Source organism: Anopheles bellator, chromosome 1 (assembly GCF_943735745.2).
Source record: "Anopheles bellator chromosome 1, idAnoBellAS_SP24_06.2, whole genome shotgun sequence".
NCBI classification, from domain to species: Eukaryota; Metazoa; Arthropoda; class Insecta; order Diptera; family Culicidae; genus Anopheles; species Anopheles bellator.
In genome coordinates this window covers 59644691-59667166 of record NC_071285.1, presented here as the reverse complement: position 1 = coordinate 59667166, position 22476 = coordinate 59644691, and the positions used below count along the sequence as shown (strand labels likewise).

The following is a 22476-nucleotide window of genomic DNA, read 5'->3' as shown; positions in this document are numbered from 1 at the left end:
AGGGAGGTAATACTCGATCCTCGACATCGTGGAACTCGTTTCACGTCCCCGACGACGCACCATGAGCGTTAGCGTTGCTCCGCGTTTGCCGTCTTGTTGCGCGGATTAAAAAAAAACCCTCACTCGTGATCGTGCTTGCTCAATGAGCTGGCCGAGTGATTAATTAAAATTCATAAATCGGAAATTGGCACCGTTTTGCGCCTTCGCTGCCAAACCTTCTTCCAGGCGGCACGGGTACGGAGGGGCGCGCCTTCATTAAGTCAATCGCGCGCCACAAGAGAGATCTTTTGCATACCCAACCGCGAAGTTGGTGGTGAAGGCAAAAGAACAACGCTAATTATCAACCGATCAAGACCCCAGTCCAGTTGGTCGCGGTCCGTTCTTAATCGACCCCACGCTGCGAGTGCCACGGCAACTGAAAGAACATGTTTGGAACGTTAGGCTTTGGAACCCCGATTTCGCCAATTATCCTCAACGATTTCGACCGGACGAATGTTTGAACGACTTTAAACGGTACACGTTTTACATCCCAATCTTCGGCCGGCCATCAATCCATTGGCAATAAACAATTGCATGTACGAATACTTAGTTGCGCAATGACGGTCAGGCACGATTCCAAAATAACTACACCGAGCAATTGACACATGTCCACGCCGAGCTCTTAATTTCTCCCGTGGAGACGCAACAAACCATTTTAATCGGGTTCGCTCGAAAATACATTTACTTCAGTACGGGAAACGAGCCTCAAATGAAAAATATTTGAAAATAAATACGAAACACCTCCACGAACTCCAGTATGAGCTTCCGACTCAATTCACCACGCTTTCGTTCGAAAGCTTTGCAGTGGTGAAAATCCTCGCGCATAGCCACCAACGAAATTCACCTCCTGAGGGTTCACCGATGAACACCGATGAACAACATTTTGGGTAAACCCGAGCTCGAAATTCACAGATGTTTTGTTCGCAGTTCTGGCGAGAACAGCTTTAAAAATTGTAGCCGAGTGACTCCGGGTTTCGATCTGCACTGACTCGTCCTTCGTTTCTATTTAAGATCGGTCCCGGATCTTGGTTTTAATATATTGCAACAACCGTTTACTATTTAAACTCACAGCAAAATCTGCAACCAACTGACAGTCTTCTGTGCTGTAAGTTTTATTCATTCAACTGTCATCGTTCGATTGTCAAAAGCGCCTACCCCGCCTCAAGCTTCCGCCCGCGGATTTCCAACTGTCAATTGGCTCCGCTTCTTCAGATCGTATCAAAACAATTCCCGCAAATCCACCGGAATTTGTTGGATGTGGTGAAAATTTCGTTCAAAAATCATCATCCACTCGGCGACAACTACTGCAAGCTGCACACTAGGGTAAGTGTTGTTTCGCCTTTGTTCTGGAATTAACCAACCGACGCTATTCTCGACATGCGATAACGTTGCCGGGATCAGAATGTTTGAGCGGCAGCGGGTGAAAATGCTGGAAAGGATGGCTTTCTCGCGTTGATGGCTAAATCATTCCACAATTGAATGAATTGCCTGTAAACGTTCGCTTTCAGGTTTGAGTCACTTGATGGCTCTTTTCATTTACCATGTTTCCGTATCGTGAATCTTCAGTTTGGCTGTTTTTCAAAACCACGCCTGTTCCTTCCTTTCATTGACCCGGCGCCTGTCAAGCCGGTTTTGGCACACTTCGAAGGACCACGTTGCCGCGGTCCACCGGCCCACCGTCTTAACACAGTCATATTTGCCATCCGTCCAAGGGGTTGGAAAGTCTTAACAGCCAAGCTTACATATTCGGAAAATAGGTTATCGGAAAAAATATAATTCGACGTGTATCCCTCGAGAGGCGTCGGGATCCTACCCCGTTACAGAACAATGGTTAGTGTAATGTTTTTTTTATTTCGCAACAGCAGAATGGCATCGCCAGAATACTACGAGTACTACAGCGACGAGGAGCCGGAGCTACACGGTGAGAAGCTTGAGGCCGATCGCAGAGTTTTCAACAGCGTCACGGAGCAGGAGCGTCTTACGGCGAAGGAATTCACACGCAAAGCGACGCTGATCACCGAGGAATGCGGGGAAGAAGGGCCGAAAATGCTGAAGGAGATTCTGTGCGTGCTAGGACAATACATGCCCGGCTTACCGAAGGATCCCCGAACCGCGTTAGAGGGGTTCACGGAGTCCTGGGACAACGAGCCCATAGAGATGCAAGGAGGCTTCTACTGGCATCGAGGTTTAGGTAAGTGTGCCCATGTTTGTGTTAATTGCACTAACCTTAACTCATATTTACATTATCATTACAGAAGACGGAATTCGTGCCAACAAGACCACCGACAACAAGGATCTCACATTTGACATTCACGTAGATGAAGTCCCGCTGCCCCAATTTTTTAAACCGGAATTCGCAGCTTGGGTTATCCTAGCGCGGCTGCACGAAGGCTCAAAACCACCGGGCGAGCCTTTTGCCGTTGGTGTGTTTTGTGGCGCTTCTACGCCGAGGTGTGAGGAGTTCCTGGAGCCGTTCAGCGAAGAGGCGGAACGGTTGTGCGCAGTACCACTGATGGTGAATGGTGATTCGGTAACCGTTAAACCACGAGTAGTGATTGCCGACGTTGCCGCACGGGCATTTATTAAAGGTAAGTTTCGAAGGGCGTCGGAGTATAAATGTATCCAAATGTATAAATAATATGTGCTTTCCTAACAATTACAGCGACGGTCCATCAATGCAATTACTATGGGTGCACAAAGTGCACCATAAAAGGAAAGTTTGTCTCTGGATTCATCATCACGTTATACACCCAAAGGAACGCCAAGCGACGGACAAATGAAGAGTTCCGGCGAGGAGTGTACGCAGGTACCCACCAAGAGGTAACCGATGGGCAACCCGTTGTGACGCCTTTGGCCAGGTTGCCCATAGACATCGTCCAGGATGTCATTGTAGGCGACGACCGACGTTTACTACATATCGGTGTCGCGAAATCTTTGTTTTTTGCGTTTGCCGAGGGTCTTGGTAATATCCAAGCAGTGGAACAAACTACTCGTGAACTTTTGGAGCGCACATTGCTTAGTATACGATTCCCGCATGAAAGGCAACCGCGACAGTTAGAAACAAATATTGCTCACTGGCCGCACTCTATGTGGGGCTGCTTTTTAGACATCGTGGGTATCGTAATACTGAAGCCAGCAATAAGGGAACCGTACTACGAAAACTACTGCAGATTGCATTGGGCCGTTGCAATTTGCAATAGCGGACGATATCGACATTTGCTGAGTTACGCACGGCAATTGATAAAGGATTTTGTAAGAGAGCACCAGAAGTTGGTCGGCTATGTTACATGTACCTTTCACTACCTCCTCCACCTAGTGGACGAGGTAGAAAGATTTGGGTCGCTGCCACTGCAGTCTTCATACCCGTTTAAGGCCGCACTTAGTAACCTCAAACATTTAGTAAGCGGCAGAAAGACCGCAAAACCGGTGCACCAGGTCGCGAGAGCCCTACTACTCCGTGAGGCAGTGCGTCGTGATCAGAACCCACTCCCTCTGATTCCAATTCCTACGAACGACGGCCGTAGGGTGACAATCCGGGAGAAGTTCTTGTTAAGGTGCGAATCCATCTCAGCAGATGACACCAACTGTTGGTTCTTGGCGCCGGACTCCTCAAACGGCGGCCAAGTAGTTAAATTTCAAAAAGCTTCGGCAGACCCCTTTACTGTGTATGGGCAACCCCTTGCCGAACAAACGACGCTTTTCACTCATCCAGTCGACGTGCCCGATGGGTTGAACGTGTTTACCTCAAGCGACAAAACACAACTGCTGAGCACAAAAGAATATCGTTTGAAGGATATGATTTGTAAACTATGTACAATTAATATGCCCAGTTACACAGCGTTTGTGCCTCTTCCTGAGTCCTTTGCAGAGAGCCAAGAAGATTGTTAGTTTTCACAAGAAGAACAATTCTGTCTTTTTTATTTAAGTTAGTAGTTCTTCCTAGTATTGGCGAGGATATTGGTTATCGGATTTGTGTTAGAATAAGATAAGAATAAGATACGAATAATATAAGAATTGAAATAATATAAAACTCTAAGAGAAACCTTTCACTGTTGTCTCTTTCAAGGAACAAGAAATGTCGTTCAAATATATTTTATACCCATATCAGCCTCAAATTTATATAACTTAGTTCCAAACGGTGAATCGTCAAGCATGATTACAAAAATAGTGACACCGAAAAATTATCACATTTCCACGCCGAGCTTTAATGTCTTGCGCGGAGACGCAACAAACCATCAAAATGCATTCACTTCAGCACTTCACCCTCAAATTAAAAATGTTTGAAAACGAAAGCGAAACTACTCCACGAACTCCAGCATGAGCTTCCGAGTCAATTCTTCGCACTTTCGTTTGAAAGCTTCATGAAAAGCTTAGCTGTAGTGAAAATCTTTTCATTATAGTGCTGTAGTGAACGAATTTCATTCGAAGGTTCACCGATGGACGGCCGAGTGATAATCGGATGAATCGGCGTTCATGGTACGATTTTAATTCAGATTAGGTCATAATTGACCGCAAAGCCAACGTTATCTCCTAATTGTGGCCTCGGCGATTAAATATTGGTCGTCTAATTGAGAAAAAAAAAACGCAGGAAATGAAGAACTCGTAGACTAGACTTCGCTATCTTCGCGTTTCGTTATCCTCCAGACCGGCAGACCGTTTTGTATCTAAGGATCTTTTTCCCAAACCCCAAACCAATTTGCGACCCTGTAATGGGCGACACACAGTTCCTGCACACCCAACCCGCAAGCAAATGAGCCGGACTGCCTTCGTTAGGGGCGTAGGCAGGGTGGGGGAGTATCTTTCTCGACGGCCCCGATAACATCAGCCCTGAGCCGATGCTCAATTAAAACACAAACTCCGAAAGGCCAGATAACTGACGGACGCGCTGGCGGGGTCTGGTTTTCTCACGTATGCAGTAAATCCGTCCATTAAGAAATCGTCTGCCTTCTTCATTTTTTGTTCGCGGTGGAATCGTCTCACAGATAACAATCCGGGTAGCTGGCGGCGGCGACGATCGCAAAACATCGTCTGGCGCACAGTTCACTCGTAAATCGGTCACCATTCACATCGTCCGGATGTGCGCATACCCTCCGTTTGCGGTGTGTGGTAATCGATTGCGCGAAAAACGATCAACCCACAACAAATGTCCTCCGATCTGTCGGGTGTTTCGAGTGTCCCCCCTGTGTGTCCCGGTGTCCAAAAAGTGCAACGATGCAACCGTGGCTGAAGGTGTCGCTCTTGCTGTGTGTGTTCGGGTTCTTCCGGGAACTGCGACCGTCGGAGCCGTTCGTCACCGAGTTCCTGTCCGGCGAGTGGCGCGATATCGAGCCTGAACAGCTGAACCGCGATGTATACCCGATCGGCACGTACAGCCATTTGGGGCTGCTGGTGTTTATGTTTTTGCTCACGGACATCCTACGGTACGTCTTGGGCACGAAGCCGTGGCCGAGTGGTGGAGTGTGCATCTTAAGGCTGTTGACTTTCCGTATTTTGAATGAATATTAATGAACCCGGGACAGAGTTTAGTTTGTTGTAATGCAGAACAACTGAACTATCGAAACGGACCCGGTCCAATGCGGCGCGGCCGATGGCTGCCCTTTCCGAAGCAGCACGCCGCTGCTCTAACTGATGTAGTTTGGATTTTTCCCTGTTCCGTCCTGCCACAAATGCACCGAAGCAGCAAACTGATGCATGTCAAAAGTTAAAATTGTTATAGTTTTGTTGCGCCGGTCCGCGTGTGCCACTTCCGGTGTTCCGCTGTTTTCGGATGTTTACGAAGGTGATGGGGCCAAAAACTGGGCCAAAAAACACTCACACACAACTTCTCAAAACAGCACTTAAACTGCCAACTTAAACTGGCAGCCATCACCCCCGGGGACGGGCCGCCCCTGGGGACCCCGCGGGGACCACAGAAAGATGCTCTATCGTCAAGCAATACTCCTAGCATTACGATAGCCCAAGAATGGCCGAATGGGCCGAGGGAACGGGGCTTGAAAAAATCTCAACCGACTCACAAGAAAAGAAGAGAAAAAGAAGTTAAATTTATCGTTCCAAGCACCGGAAGTCCCACGATTCCACGTGGAAATTTCACGCCACACACCCACACTTTTGGCCGCGCGCTTCGAATAATTTCTCTCGTCCCCCGCCCAATCCGCCGAACCGGGACCCTTACGTAAACAAAGTTCTGGTTCTGATTGCGAGGAGCTCCGGCTCCGGCTCCTGGGTCCGTAAATCGTTTTCAGCAGTTCGCTGGCGCGCGGACCAGCGGAAACTATCCGCCCGGAAGGCTCCGAGAAGAAGGTCCCCGCGTGATGAGCAGCTCTTCAGACGGGACGGGAATAAATTGATTTTCTTCCCCAGTGACAGCGAGTCGTTTATTTCTGTCCAATTCACACCACGGCACCCGGGCGACGGGTGCCAAGAAAGTGCCGGAATACAAACCGAGGGTGCCCGGAAGGGGGCCGACGCCACCGAAGGACATCTCCATCTCCGGGGAGCTCCTCTTCCCGACCAGCGGCGACCGGGGAGAGTTGAATTTATTTAGTTATTTAATTACACACTCAGCCCAGCACTTCTCCGGTCTTCGGACCCGTAAGTGCCCGATCGCGAGGAACCGCAGCCGAAAAGGGGCAAAGCCCCGCACAGCCGGCAGAACCGGAGAAACATCGTCAGAGTGCTTTTGATAATGATTAGCCATGATGGTCGCCGCCCGTGGCCGAAGTATTCGTATTTAACGATCCGCCATCGGTTCCGGCCGCCCCGACTCCGCCATGGCCGAGAGAGGACGGCGGCAACTTATCGACTTGGTAATGGCCAAAGTGCGACGGAAAGTAAGAATCTCTTTATCATCTCGGACCACGCTCCGGGTGAGCCGGAAGACACTTTTCTTAGGTGCTCCATCGTGTCCCCAAGACGATACCGTACTTGACAGGGACATATTTACACCGTATCGCTGGAACCTTTTGCTTGAAGGACGCTCGTTCGGTAACAGCTTTCAACAAGCTCTCGATGAAACGTACGAAACGTGAAGTAGTTAACAAATGATGAGTTCTTTTAATCTTTTCAACGGCACTTTCTCAAACTCGACCGGGTCCGTTGTACTATTTTAAATATTTGAATATTTATGCGCAAGAAACAATACTCCAGAGTGCGGAACAACAGCGAACGTTGTGCTGCGCCAACGAGGATAGGACCCACGCTAGAAATGGCACAATGTGCCCAGCTAAGGTCCACGCTGAAAGTGTCGCTGCGGATGCCCGTGCTGTTGCACGCCGGTTCGCTTCGTCGACTGACGACAAATTAAAAATTAAACCACCATGAATCATGCGGCCGGTGTAAACACATGTCGGGACCGGCCCAGCCGAAGCACTTGCGCCAGCCAGCATGCGGCCACGCCAGCGAGCGAGCCACTAGCATGTTGAGCAGCAGTCATTACTTTTGCATTAGTTTTTACACACCCCGGGTTCGCTGTGCCACTCGAATTACGCGAGACGAGCCCACAGATGCGATCACACATTTTGGTGTAAATAAAGGGTGAGCCAACCAACGTCAATGAGTCGTAAAATGCTGACTTAGTGGGTGAGAAATGCCAACACTTTCAATTAACGCACCCTTTCCCAAAACCGGCCCCATTTATCTCCACGATTGTAGTTGTAATTTTCAATGATTTTGTTTGAAACGTGCATCTGAAAATGTGCCCCCGAATCCCTTCGGACATTATTTACTTTAATTAAGAAGAGAATTGTGAGGATATTCTAAGAATTTCGCGCAAACAAAGCCGGCATCAGCGAGGCCCGCAGTATCTTGTCTAAATAGCCTCTCGCGCAAAAAAAACGTTCACTTCACTAGAGGAAAAAAGTCCCATCCTTCATTAAGGGACACTGACGGACCCAAGTGCCGGGTGGAACGAAGGCTTCCGACCACCGGCGGGTGTGACCCTTTTCTGATGGGCCGACTCTGCAACGGCTATTTTATCACATTAACGTTTCATTAACGGCGCTTGTCCGGCGATTCCCGGACACTGCGACGCGCGCGCGGGTAATGCGTTTTCCCACATCTACCACCGACGGCCAGGAACGGGAGGACAGGCCCCACCGGGGGGGAATATCTGGGGAAGTTTGCTCAACTGACTAGCCTTTCATTCTCGTCACTCTACTTCTCGCCACCTTCTCGCTCGTTACTGGCCGGCCTGCGGTGACGGCGCTTGCAACTGTCGCCTCGCTGCGGTGCCTCCTCATCAGATACAAATCGATTATTATGTTTTCCGCCTGCGTCGGTATCGTCATCTGGTCGCTGCTGCTCTGGACCGAGTCGCTGGCTGCACTGCAGGTTAGTACCCAAGGCTGGCCTCGATAGCCACGAGCTCCTTGTCAATGGAGCAGCCACCAGGAATGCGGACTCCGCATTGCTGGATCTCAAGCTGTACGGAGAACCGTTCTCGTTGCTCGGGATAGGTCGCCTGGGCGTGGAGTGCGCATCCAAGCCGCAGCTGCTGATGGTTGCCGAGACAGAATTAGACCTTTTTTCCAGTAAAACTGCAACTATGTTCAGCGCCAGGGCGCCACACCACGACCAAGTGGCTCTCTAATTGCACATTTCAGTCATTCAGCGAACAGAAAACCACCAGCAAAGTGGAGTTCCTTTCGTCGAGCCACTAATGTGACCCTGATTGGTTGTGCTTCGCTGCAAGTGGTGTGGCCCTCTACTATTTGCCACTTGTTACTTTTGTGTTTTTTCGCCATCCTTAATGCTCGCAACAGGTGGTGCAAGTGCTGTACGGTGCCTACATGGCCTCGGAGGTGGCCTACTACACGTACATCTACGCCAAGATCGACCGAGAGAAGTATCAACAAGTGACGGGCAACACGCGTGCAGCCGTTCTGCTCGGCCGCTTCCTGTCCGGCGTCGTCTCCCAGGTGCTCATCTCGACCGGTGCCATGGATGTACGCGATCTGAATTACATTACCTTCGGAGGTAAGTGGAAGGCTGCACCTCACGGGCCCCCGGTAATGGGGCTACCGAACACGGACCGCAGCTGGAACCAGCGGCCGCAACTTTGTGCCAAGTCCGTGAGAATCTTCTCAATGTTCGTGCAGCAGCATTCAGTTGAATGTGTTTCTACTTCACCAAATACTGTCGTTGTTTGCTTACTTTCGGTGATTTCGGTGTTCCCGTGTTAAGTTATGGGAAAGAAAGTTGCTTTGCTCCGTGCTTAAAAATCGTTTTAAACTGAAAAAGTTGGCCCTACTTCTCTTGCTTTTACCGGTTCCCTTAATTCGTACTCTTAAGTGCCTTCATCGTTCTTTTTATCCTCATTTTTTTGAAGGGCACACTTTTTTTCGTTTAGTTATGAAGAACCGAGATGACGTAACCGCAAGTGTGTGGTCACTTCACTATTAGACGACAATCTTGTGCTCAATGATTGATCGATATTCTTCCACCTTTTTCTCCACGCCATCAAAGCAACGTTCGACCAAAGTTCAGCCCGCCGCCGGCCATCAATCAACTCCAAAGTTCGTTCACCGACGACAAGCTTTCGGCAAACGCTGTCACTTTGATCTCTCCATCAAAGCCAGCCGGGTCGTTTGAAATCTTGGGTACTGGACCTTACACCCGGAATGTCCTTGAAGGTGAAGGTCCAGCTGCCCAATCCAACAATGGGGCTGCCATGTGTGTCCATTCTACACACTACCAAGATGAACACAACTGGCTTTTATTAAATTTTTCACAAAAGGAAAGCAATCCCCTATTGTGCCATTTTTATTGCTGCGCCAGTGGGCTCAACGGTCGCCAGTGTTGAGGGTTCAGCAGTCAGATGCGAACTAATTAAATTAAATTTTCATTTCGGTAATTGTCTCCATTACAAGGTGAAGGGCTTTTGGATGGTGTGAAGTGATAAAAAAAACTCACAACCTCCGCAGATGGTAGCCATGGAGACCCCCGGTGCCACTTGGCGTCGTTTTTAGCATCATGTTGCCGGCCGCAAACACGATTCACTCTTCGCCATGGCGGGGAAGGGAGCGTAATCTGGGAACTGCACGCGATGCAGCAGGAGAGTGCAGCTGTAACGAGAGGAACCCTTAAAATATGGCAACGACTCGAAAGCCTGCCGGGGCTGAACGTGATAAAGTGTGTTTCTCGCAAAACTCACCGGGACTGTAGACTTTATTTTTATTTCATTTTCATGAAAATTGTTTGCCTGTTTTGTGTGTGTCCCGTCCGCCGGTCGTGTTTGTAAACTCGTGACGCCGTCGAGCAAAAACTTGATTGTTGTACACGTTGTCGAATGTTGCAGCGCAAACATTTTCCTTGCTCTGGTCATTCGTGCTGCCGTCGGTAAGGACGAGTGTTTACTTCTACTCCCGTGAAAACCTGGAAGCAGTTGGGACCGCCGATCCGACCAACGTCCCCGAAGGTAAGCCGCTTTACGGTACACCTTTACGGCCACGGCCGGAGCTATTATTTACGTGGGTTTCTCGTTCCACTATCCCCGCACCACAGCATCCGACGGCACCGGAACCCAGCAGCGACCGGTGGCGACCATTGCCACCATCGAACATCCTCCGGAAGCAACCCTGGGACCGAAATCGAAACCGGCCACCGCACCGCGGGCTACCTTCTCGGCTTCGCGAGCGGTGCGTCTCTTGGGGCGCCATTTTATCGCTGCCTACCGGCAAGTCCCGGTCGTCCAGTGGAGCCTCTGGTGGGCGCTGGCGATGGCCGGCTTCATACAGGTCCAGGTGTACGTGCAGCTGCTGTGGCACGAGATCGACGAGGACCAGGGCACGCTGTTCAACGGCGGGGCCGAGGCCGTGCTAACGCTGCTCGGGGCCCTGAGCGCCATCATCGCCGGATACGTGGCGAACCGCATCTTCGAGCGGTGGGCCCTCTGGATGCTGACCGTCTGCTCCGGGCTGCAGGGCGGCCTCGTCCTCTACTCCGGCTTCGCCACCAACATATGGGTGGCGTACACCCTCTACATCCTTTTCGGGGCCCTCTACCTGTTTATGATTACGATGGCCAGGTACGTCCTACCGAAACTTTCGTTGCCTATGCTGGCTTTCTTTCTCTCTGTCATCAGCTCCGTGTCACTCCAGAACCATAAAACTTTCGGCCCACTCGATGGCACCCGAAAATTTCAATCCACGGGACGGTGCGTCCTTCTCTTTGTAGTGCTTTGTTTGTGGCTCAGGCAAAACCTCAGGCGCACCAATTGGCCACTGCCGATGTATCAAAGCAAATTTATACTCGCAAAAAATCTCCCTCTCGCTCGCTCCACGTTGGTCTTGTAATTCGGACGAGATATGGACGTTTCTAATTCATGGCGACCACCGGTAATATGCAAATTGCGCCAACCCTCGGACGCAGCACTGTTTGAAAATTGAAAAACGTAAAGAAAAACCCACATAAATGTCGCCCGGTCGGTCGGAGAGTGGACGCCATAAATTCGGCCCGCTCCCCAGGCATCCCACCCGTGCCAGTTGGCAGAAGTTTTGTTTCGAGTTCGCAGAATGAATTCCGAAAGCATTTGTCAAAACGAAAACACATTTTGGACTTCACAGGTTTTTTGATAATTGCAAATAATTCTTATTTTCGCTCCGCTTTGGCTAGCACGCCACGGTGACTGGAATGAGGCTGCTACGCCGAAGGACGGTCGGATTTTAAGTGTCTTTTTTTTTTCTCGTCCACCGATCCTGGGTGTCCTTTGGCTCTCTGAGAGCACTTCAAATGGATTGTGACTAATTTAAAGTCCATTTTCTTTCGTACCTGTTGCGAGAGGAAATTGATGTGTCCATTTTGTAGGCAAAGTAGAAGTTGCTTCACTGGCAACGGTAAACAAAAATGGTTCCGGAGGGATCCAAATGATTGGCAGCTCGAAGCGTACCGCAAAAACTAATAACCAATTGGGAACCATGAAGCTATCATCCGTGTTCCACACGATGACGGCTCAAATTAGTCAAACACTTGTTTCCCAATCACCGGTAGCAAACGATACAACGGATGCACTGGTCCACTGTGACAACCGAAGGGCCGGAAGCACGGAAATCAATTAGAACCCTAGCAGCACCCGGCCCGTCTGTTTCGAGAGTTTCAAACTAGAAGCCCCATCCCTGACGTGCGAGAGCTTACGTTCCCCGTGTTCTGTACGGAACTCCTCCTTTTCTCTCCCTCTGCTGGCAGTGCCATCGTCGCCAAGTACCTGGAGGAGGACAGCTTCGGACTGATATTCGGCATCAACACGTTCGTGGCAATCGGTGTCCAGGCGCTCCTCACCCTGGCCACCATCTCCGAGCGTGGCCTAATGCTCGATCCCCGGGAGCAGTTCAAAGTCTACGGGGGCTACTTTCTGGTGCTATCAATAATCTACCTAATTGCTGCCGTCGTCAGTTTCACCTCCGGGTTGTGGCCGTGTTGGCGGTCGCAGGAGATCAAGGATGGGCCACCGGAAAGCCAGCCTCCGGTCCCAGTGCCGCCCTGTAGGACTCCGAGTCTGGGGCAGTAAAGTGCTTCGGTTTCGGAATAAAAAGCAACTTTCAAAACACAGCTTCGTCATTGAGTCGAGAGACGGCCGTCGAGTCGGCCCATTCCGGTTCGGGGCCGATGACGCTCGCCGGCCCGCTCCGGAGTTATGCTCGAATTGACGTACGTCAACCTTCCCGAAGTTCTGACGAGCAACGGCAAGAAGAAAAGATAAATAAAAACCTCGAGCGGGTAAGAAAGGCGCAAGTTCGGGGAATGCCCGAAAGATGGACATCCGGTTCTACCGTTCGTCGACGGCAAATCCGGTCAAAAACGTGACGATAGCGACGGGGCGCAGCATCGATTCCCACCCCGGTTCGGAGACCGCACCCGTTCCGCCCCTCGCTGGGGCTGAAGGCACCTTACAATAAAAACAAAATGGACGGAAACCCAAGAAGTCTAACCACCGAACTGACGCCAAAATGGAAGGACTTCCGCCTCCGGCAAAGATTGGACGGAAAAGACAAAGCAACAACGGATAGCTCATGGGTCGCATTTATCATCGACCTCGTTAGCTGCTTCGCCTCGTTGTCCTCGCCGCGCCCGGGTGTCCTACAAAAACGCTGCAGAAGCCATCATATACACAACATTATTTTTCATCGAATCTCGACCATTCCAATGTTTCAGGGTCTCTCCTTCTGGCGCGCCCCGTGCGATCTCCGATGGCGTCGTCGCCCGACCGATCCATTCGCTAAGTGAGCGTCCTTCTTGGGAGCCAAGGCCCTACCTCTACAGGGGGTGTTACAGACCACCAGATCCCGGCTATGAAAGGCGAAACTTTTCGCTGCATCACAATGCACCCCGATGGCCGGGCCCCGGTTCGGGTGCGGGACAAAACGGCGCACGAAAATTGCAATCCCTTGGCGCACCCGCCGCCCCGCATAAAGTGCTTCGTTGTGTTTTCTTTGCGTCTTACAAGCCATCACGTGTATCTGCCGGCCATGTCGGTGGCCACCACCACTTCCTAAACTACTTGAACGGTGTATCGGTTTGATTCTTTGCCATCTGGAGGCTAAGAGGAGAAACAAAGCTACAGATTGGACAGTACACGGAGAGAGCGAGAGAGAGAGAAAGTGGGAGCGAGAGAGAAACAGTGCCAATGTACGTAAAGAAATTAGGTTAAATAAATGTCAGCAATATTAATGATATTTCCTTCGCTTCTAAAAGCTTTTCGGTACAGCATGGCCGCTTCTCCCCGGCGGTCACCGAGTTCCCGGAGCACGTCCAACGTGCTGGCTTGTGCTTTTCGAGAATCATCTTTCGGCTTCCGGGTGCCGTTGCCAAAAAGGGTGCATTTCAACAACGATAGCCCAACGATAATGATTAGTGCAATGAATCATCGTTAGTTGTCGCTGCATAGGAAAACAATAACAGATCCTGCGGGCGGCCAGGAAAAACGGCTGGCCAGGACGGCTTCGTAGCGCCCGCGTTGCGATCATTTATTATCTCGCGCCGGGCGACTTCTTGGTGCTTCCACGTTGGGACCAGCACAGCGAAATGGGCAAATTACACCGTTTCTTCGACCATTTCCGTGGATCAGAGAGTCCCCCTTTTGATCTTCGATTATGGGTATCCTCTGCTGTGGCCGTTGAAGAAACGTTCCCTGAGAGACAAGCCGCCGGACGAAGAAAGTTCTCGTTTCGCATGTTGTGCCATCAACTCCAGTGTCAAGTACGATCCGCATCCGATATCAATCCCATTGGCAATATCTGCGCTCAATATCGGGGGCCCAACTATCTGCTCCCAACCTAACACTTCTTCTCGGTAACTCGGTCACTTCAGACCGAGAGCGCCTGTGTGACAAACGGAGCTCATCTGCACCTGACAAGCTGTGGGACGTCCTCCGCCACCGTCATGTGTATGGAGTGTGCTCACGCCAATGATGAACCCCACTCCTTGTTGGGACCTATTACGTGTACAACCTGTTCCCCGTGAGGACACAATCATTGGCACAATAGGGTTTCGGATTCGAAGACATTTCGATGGGGCAATTACGTCAACCGCTCAAACCGGAATGGCTGTCTACATGACCTACAAGCAAGGTATTGTTGTGAATGTCATGTTGGTACGTTCCTCTAGAATGAAACATTCTTACGAACAATGACCCATTTGAAATCAATCAAAGTCTAATACGCATACGCAAAGTTCTTTCAAACGCAACGTTCTTTAATTCTCATAACCTGCAGTCCTTCACTCTAAAACTACTTGGTCCGGCTTCCGGCGACAGAGAGGCGCCGCTAAAGGAAAACATCGGAGACGGTTCGGAAGTCAGAAGAAAGTAAACATGCTTATTCACGCCTGTTGCCACCAAGTTGTCTTATTCCCATTAAGGCAACATTTCTCAACACTTCTGTGCCGCCGGTCGCCCGTGATGGTCTTGGTCTGCCGCCACGAGTCACCGGGACCGGTTTTAAAATCCACTTTCATTCCCACGAGACTAACCATGACTACAGCGGAGTTATTTGCGATGTTTCTCGCTCACTGACCTCCGCGCAAAGGATTGTTTATTCTCCGGAGGCCCCGGGGGGACGGCGACAGCTTCGGAAGCCGCAAAATTAAGGCAAAAGCCTGCCGGCTGTCGGCGGAAAATCCGACTAATTCTGCTGGTCAATAAGTTACACTTTGCACGCGTGCGTTCGAACCACAAGAGAGCGCCACGTTGTCGGCAAACTTACGACCCAGACGAGGAACTACGGTGCGCGTTGTAGAGACCGCGTCTCGGAAGACCAACTTTCCCATGGTATCGATGCCGACGACGACGGTGGCACTGTTGATCTTCGGCACTAATAAAAGGAATTTATAATTAAAATGCCGTCCATTTAATTATGCCAGCAACATTATTTCGGCATTCGTTAGTAGCTCCGTGGCAACTTTGGATAGCTCGGTCAACTTAAGCCTTTTCCCATTATGGCCGCTAGATCATGGCCTACATAATTGATTGAGGTCAACACTAGCCCGTGCTAAGTGGGAAAATCAAGCTCCTAGTCGAGTCTAGTCAATAATTAGTTTATGAATTCGGGGACGGATATTTGTCCGCCGTTTGAATTTAGACGGTGCTGGGGAAACGGGTAAGCAGCTGACAAAAAGGTGATTCCCGTGAGAATCCCTTAAAAAGCGAGCGTCAAAGAGTCATTTGGATGACACCCTTTGGAAGTAACCACCCTTTTGATTAACTCATTCCATGCCAGCTGTGAAATTACATCTGAAAGACACTAGAATCCATAATAAATGGCACACCGTACGGCCTAACTTAACGCAAACATGTTTGCTCGTTTATTGTAAAATAACAAATTTATGTTTGATCCTCAGTTCAGCGTTCTCGCAATGAAAGGGAACCCACCAATGTGCTCCACAGATAGCCCATAAAGCATAGTAATAGCGCCGTTTTGGCCCAGAGATATTTCTTCGTCTTGGTACGGCATAAATAATTCCACGGAATGCACGGCTTCGTACGCCATTCGTCAAAATAAATGGGTCTCGCAGCGCGAGAGCATTATTCCGCCATCGATGCCGAGCCGTACGGCACGGAGGACCCCGCAAACGAAGACGGAAGCAGATCAGGTGTGTATTTGCATTTCCCAGTGACGAGTGGCGTGCCGCTGCTATCGTTTCCTTATCCCTTATCCCGTTGGTAAGGACTGTTTACTTGTTGTTTACTCAAAGAACAAGTAACATATTGCTTCATCAAAGAGTTGGAATGAATTCAAGTAGTGCAACCACTATTGAGATGAACGGTTTCATGGACCCCGAACTGTACGGGCCACACAGCAGCTGCTACGCTCAGAATCAGGCCCAAAATCCAAATGTGTGCCGTGGCCTATCAGTTTGCCACTAGGCAAACCGGGGAAATTTAATATTAGATTCAAAACTTAATAATGTCTAACACGTGCACGACTACACCCCAATCAATACGCCACAGACGTGAGAAAATCGATACCCCAGAGCTCGAACCGATGCTATCCGGAATGAGAGGAGCAAAATTATGTGTACCCTTGATCAATATTGTGCGACCCCGGACGCCAGCTTGCCACCGGGGCGGAAGTTTGTGATCCCCGTGGCCCGGGTGAGGAAATTCGATAATACAGCAGTGACAAATTACCCATGCATTGGTGATAAAGCGATCATTTTAATGTTCGGTCCCTCCCTAGGATTTACGTGAATAATTACAGCGTTGCATTAATAATTATCTTCGTGTAAACCGAGCCCCATCGAATTTGCCGCGCAAACAAACAATGGCCAATTTGACTGGCTTCACGCTGAACTTTAATCCCGCACCACGGGCCATGCTCGTACACCGAATATTGGAAATATGTTACACATACACAAATACACATTCGGCACAGAAGCACTAGTAATCAACATAAAGATTTGATCGCAGCCGGCAGGAACTTGTTGCCACCAAACGGAACACGGAAACAACAATCGGCGCACGGGGAAGTTTCAGAGCAGCGCCCATTCCTTTCCAATTCTGCAATCAACATCAACTGGAATTGATCTGCGCTGAGCCGAAAAGAGCGATCCGCGACCTCCTTACGACCTGGAATCTCATCATCAATGGAGAACAGAAAAGAGGAATCCTTAAGAACACAAGGAAAGGAACAGGCGCAACAAATCTAAACTCTTCCATTTTGAATGCAATGAAAGGAAATTAGAATTATCTAAAGATGAAAAATAAAAGTCGGTTTTATCGTTAAATTTGTTTGGATCAACTAATTTTTTTCAAAAATGCATGTCAAAAGCTCACGAGTTAACAACAGTAAAACTTTTTTGTGTTAGACGCGCCTGCATGACAAACTAAAAATATTGTATACCCGGCAGCTACAATAGACACAATAGAAACTTTGGGTGAAACGAAGTTCGATGGGTCAACCTAGTTGTTTATAAAGATTTATTTGTATGATTGCTTTACTGTATACTGCACTCGCTTCAATGCAATCAAAATAATGTCTCTTTCAAAATTACATTTCGATATGTCAAGCATTCCCAGCATGGCCCTTTGTTCCAAAATTGCTTCTGGCAATGTTTTCACAACTTCATTCTCGTGCCATTCACGAGAATTAAAATCCCTCCATTCGTCGACTCATCGTGCCCTCCGCTCTGTTCTCGGTTACAAGACACATCGTTTCCAGAAATTACAGGGCCAAACAACCCCGAATGGTAAACGAAGCTCGACCCGCACCAACCGTCAGGAAGGCGTGAAACCGGGACCGGTGGGAATTGGGTGTGCCACCAGCATCAACCACAGCATCGTCATCAAAAAGGGGTCCCAGTATTTGCTGGCATCACAGGCGACGACGTGAGTAGAATTCGGCACACGAAGCATCACGAGCTTTGCTGCACATCGAACGACATTAATGAGTTCTTGGCCGAGCACTATTTATCACATAAATCCCATTTCCTCCGGCGCACTAATATGATTGATCGCAACGAGAAGCTTCCGTGCTAATGATATTTTATGATTACACTTACACCATGCTAAATGTGGCCGTTGCCTAAAAGGCACCACAGCGAGTCCCCAAGATGGCTGGTAATTATTCAATTAATTCAACCGAGAGCATGCCGAGCTTGGAAACGACTGCTCGACCCCAGCGCTTCAAAGAAAGAACCGGCCACAATGGTGCTTCTCTCAACCGAGTGCCCTTTAACAAATTGGTGAATGTCAAAACCGACTCGCCTCGGGAGTGGTTTGCAAAAAATGTTTAACCTACTTTCGTCCCGTTTTGCTTGCCATTAAACCATTGCCCGGTGAACGCAGGGCAGGGCCAAAAAATCCGCCGCAAAGATGAAGAACGCACCCCGTTCATCAACACTCGCCGGTTGATTTTATTTTGTCCTGCCAGTGGCAGCACTTCGAAACGACTCGCGCATCACGCTCATAATCTGCCATCTTTGCCATCGTTGCTGGGAGATTTCCTTCGGCGGGGTTGCAGAAAAAACCATCCTTCGACGACTGCCGCTGTTCCGGGGAATGCTGGCAGCCCGAATGCTCCAGTTGCTCCGGGGCTCTTTAAAGGCATTGCGACGGTCTTGGGCTTTTTTGCCCTACAGTTCCTCACCACCCGGACGGACCCGGAAAGCTCGGTGTGTTCGAGGCACTTGGAACGAATGGAAACATTACACGGCTGCATGGGTTTTCTCCATTTTCTTTCTGCCCTAGACCCTAATCCTTTTGTGAATGCCTGTCGGGTATGTATGAGTGCTCTTACATGTAATGTCAATAATAAACGTCGATGCTGCAATCCTCGAGATGTGCTCGGCTGTTCGAACATAATGGGTTTCCCGTTTGCGCCCCATTCGGCGACAATATTGACTGTAGTAATTTGGTTTGTTTTCCCGCGTTCGCGGCCGCCTGGCTGCCCGGCTGGCAGGCTGGCAGGATGGCAGGCTGGTGCCCTGCAGTGCGAGATTTCAGCAACTAAACCGTCGTCGTATGCAGATTTTTGCGATTCCGTGCGCTAATGCTCCCGGGCCTCGAACCGGCGGACGCGTTTCGTGTTTCGTCCACGTTTACGTTTTCCTGCACAGGGCTTCCGCGCAACATGAATCCGTACTTCGTTTGCCTTCTATTTATCATCTTGCTGTGTACCGCTTTTATTATCTCTTCAACATCATGAAGAAATTCAAATTACATCACTTTGTTATTTTATCGCTCCGCAGCTCGGCGAAGACCCACAATGGGAGTAGATTTCTTTCCCCCTCTTTTTGCTCTTAATTTTCAGCAAGAAAACCTTTTTTATGAAAAGTTTTCCCGGGAAATAAGCTTGTTATTTCTGTTCCTTCCATTTCGTCCTCCCTCTCATGCACGCGCGCGATTATTACCCAAGGACAGTAAGCAGGACTAATGATGGCATCTTCCATGGTTCGAAGCATAAACCAGATAATGACCAAGTGCAATATTGACTCTGCACTCGCAACATTGCCTGGCTCGGCAATGATAAACACTACTGCGCCCTGTAGCCTCATCTCATTTCTCATACATTTTAAAACCGCTCACAATTACAACAAATTCAACAAGTTCAACTGCGCGTGTCAAGGATACATATTCAAGCGGTTCATGGAACTTTTATCAAATCCTGTACTCCGGTCCGGGGCTTTTAAACATTTATCGCGCCACAAACATCCGGGTCTAGGTCCTGTTCACGTTCGTGTGCGAAACACATCAAATTATTTACAAACTAACCATCTATTATGCATTAGCAGCCGGGCGGCCATAGGTCGGAGATTAGCGAGTTAGGCTTCCGAGCCCGGTCGAGCTTTCGAACCCAGTCACGTTCAGGATTGGGACACCACCGACGGTTCCGCTGCTGTGGCAGGGAGTTGCGAACAAAGCGAAGGACGAAGCTCGCGGCGATACGGCGCCGTGCGTTTGATGGTGCACCCGCTCGAGGTGAAAAGCTGCAGCCAACGAGGACGACGACGACGAAAAGACCCCGTTTGTTTTTATTTCGCCAACAGCAAGAAAGCATCTCAACAGCCCGACGGAACGGGGAACCATACATGGAATACCGGAACTTGAAACATTTCTTAGAAACCATTCTAATTGCGTTGACCTCATTCGGGCGCCGTGCGTTCGCCGCACGCAGTCGGTCGGTCGTTTTGGTTTTCTGTTTTCGGTCCCGGGAGGGAAGTAAATTCTTTTCGGCATCCGGCGAAGGTCACCACCGAAGCCACTGGCCCTACTGGACGGAAGTGTAACACAGATTGCTTCCGCAGAGTTGGCGGCCAAACCGTCGAAGTTTTAGTCGGTCCGGGCCGGACCCCGCAGCTGGCCGGAATCGACTGCAGCAAATGCATTCAGGAAACGTAATCCGCTCCGAACGTAGTGCATTTTTCTCCACTCCACTCTCTGGACATATCGGACGTTCGCCGGATCGCGGAGCGAAATGATTGCTATTTTCACCCACCGTGCCCCTAAACCCGCCCCGTGCCGTTTCGGGCACCGGAAACTGGGTGGAAAACATTCTGTAAACGGCGCACTCCCAACCCGATGTCCGATGACTGTGGCTCCAAATAATTTCCTGACCCACACCGCAAAACTCTCGGCACGCCGCTCGTTCCCGGACCCGGTGCGGCGGATTTGAAGATCGCCCGGCGCTGTCGTGTGGCGCTGACAACGGGTCTGGCACGTGAGGCGTGCCCTGCAGGAATGTGTAATCCTTTTCCACTTCGCCGTAAACAATGGTTGGAGAGGCGATTCCTATTTTTTTCCGCCTCACTAGATTTTGTGCTACCATTCCGATGACACACAGCCCCCGATGGCATCCCCAGGACTTGATGTTGATGGCAACGGGTGCCTATCTCTGGGCGACCCGGTTAGATAACCAGAGACCGTAGGCCGATCCCTCCGGGTCCTCTCGTTTGCGGCCCACGTTATTTCTGCCCTTCATATTGGTTCCGTGAAGCGGTCGTGAATTTCCCTACATTTCTTATGTACATTTTATGTTCCGTGTTTGGAGTAATCGATTTATTTGAATTTTTTGCTTCCGAATTTTTAGTTCGCCTAGGGCTTTGTTTCTTCTATTGCTGAATATTCAATGCGGCCAGCTTCATTTCACTTGTGCAACCGAAAGTAGTTTACCGGGTCGCGTATGTTAATAGCGAACAGAGCGCGGGAACTAGCTTTATTTGTCCACTGAAACATAATTTGCATTCGATTTGCGAGGTCCACCCCAACGGAACAAGAAATCTGTGAATGGCCACACTTTTCTGCACTTGTTGTTGCACTCTTCCGTGAATCCAGTTCCTATTATTTACTGGTTCGTTCACCAATTTGGTGATATTGAGAGGAACCGACAGACTAGACCGCACCTACCAAGGACATCCGCAGGGTTTGCGGTTGTCAGTTTTGCCCAATCGACCCGAATACTGAATATGCAATCGTTTTCAGCCACCACAACTAGCATCTCAATTATGCTCGGTTTATCTTTAACTACCATAACCTCCTTTCGCTGGGTCCGCTTGTTCCAAAAACCCCCAGAACCCCATTTTCCCTATCTCCTTTTTCCGTTGCCCTGTCCCCACCGGCTACGCATTTATTTGTGGCGATACTTTTCTTTTATGAAACTCGATTTTGCCATACTTCGGCGCCTCTGCTGACCCCCCGATTTTCTTGGCGTGTCCCGCCAGCGTCGGACTAGCACATTTCGCGTACGGCAGACGAAACCGTTACGATAAGGCACCAACCTCCGAGGGCCGGCGACCGGGGATTACGTCGATGTACAACTGTTTCCGGTTCGTCGGAAGCGAAACGAAATGTCTTCGAATGGCGGGTCCCGAACCCCGAACCGGCCGGTTGCTAAGAGCGAGCGACGAGTGAGAAAAAGCGGAAGCTCGCCCTCGCCCAATGCAAGGCCACAGCACGGATGTCGACGAATGAAAGTCAGGCTCCGGCGGCTTCCCTTTTTTGTGACAGACGAACCAAGAGCTCCCTCGGCCTCGGCGGCACTGGCGTCGTTCGGTCCGATGTAATCCCACCACAGCCAGGCAAGCAATTCATAGAGAGAATTTATAACTGGCGGATTTATTATCACTTTGCAGACCGCTGGAAAGCCCGCATAAATTCGCTATTTGCCGCTCACTCCAGCTGCTCCGGCGGTACACTCGCAAGACACTAATCTTGAGGCCCACGAAAGGCGCCCGCCAGAGCACGAGAGAGAGACAGGGAAGGACTCCGAGAAGATCACTTGCTGCTGTGCTGTGTTGTGGGCTTGTGGAGCACAAAGTTTTTCTCGGAAGTGCACTTTGCCGTATGAAAAGTTGCTTGTTTGCATTTATATTGTGTGAATACTCGAAAACTCGGACCCTTACGGATCTGAAATAATCTCGCCTAAAACGGAAAGGCCGTTGGTTGAAAGTTTTACGTTCGCATTATCCCCACCAAACTGTCGTAACAGAGAATCTGTATTTTTGAGGAGCAGA

General features: G+C 49.8%; 2 protein-coding genes across 2 annotated transcripts; both read left to right on the top strand.

Annotated features, from left to right (window-relative positions):
* Nucleotides 1–1282: 1282 nt before the first annotated feature.
* On the top strand, nucleotides 1283–3163 carry LOC131216029 (uncharacterized). Its single transcript, XM_058210427.1, has 5 exons — nucleotides 1283–1362; nucleotides 1902–2230; nucleotides 2295–2627; nucleotides 2702–2859; nucleotides 3146–3163. Exons 2-5 carry the CDS (start codon nucleotides 1906–1908, stop codon nucleotides 3161–3163), a joined length of 834 nt encoding a protein of 277 aa, XP_058066410.1. The 5' UTR covers nucleotides 1283–1362; nucleotides 1902–1905.
* A 2087-nt stretch (nucleotides 3164–5250) lies between these two features.
* LOC131216028 (folate transporter 1-like) lies at nucleotides 5251–12541 on the top strand. The gene is made up of 6 exons (XM_058210426.1): nucleotides 5251–5459; nucleotides 8280–8367; nucleotides 8799–9012; nucleotides 10334–10402; nucleotides 10459–11062; nucleotides 12220–12541. The coding sequence occupies exons 1-6, from the start codon at nucleotides 5251–5253 to the stop codon at nucleotides 12539–12541; spliced, it is 1506 nt and encodes a 501-aa protein (XP_058066409.1).
* The last annotated feature ends 9935 nt before the right edge of the window (nucleotides 12542–22476 follow it).

What these genes read in the sequence shown, in the direction of transcription:
- LOC131216029 (XM_058210427.1), top strand. Translation starts at nt 1,906, where the DNA reads ATGGCATCGCCAGAATACTACGAGTACTACAGCGACGAGGAGCCGGAG. An exon ending in CTACTGGCATCGAGGTTTAG is followed by an intron (nt 2,231 to 2,294) that starts GTAAGTGTGCCC and finishes TTATCATTACAG; the next exon opens with AAGACGGAATTCGTGCCAAC. An exon ending in CGCACGGGCATTTATTAAAG is followed by an intron (nt 2,628 to 2,701) that starts GTAAGTTTCGAA and finishes TAACAATTACAG; the next exon opens with CGACGGTCCATCAATGCAAT.
- LOC131216028 (XM_058210426.1), top strand. Translation starts at nt 5,251, where the DNA reads ATGCAACCGTGGCTGAAGGTGTCGCTCTTGCTGTGTGTGTTCGGGTTC. An exon ending in AGTCGCTGGCTGCACTGCAG is followed by an intron (nt 8,368 to 8,798) that starts GTTAGTACCCAA and finishes TGCTCGCAACAG; the next exon opens with GTGGTGCAAGTGCTGTACGG. An exon ending in GAATTACATTACCTTCGGAG is followed by an intron (nt 9,013 to 10,333) that starts GTAAGTGGAAGG and finishes CGAATGTTGCAG; the next exon opens with CGCAAACATTTTCCTTGCTC.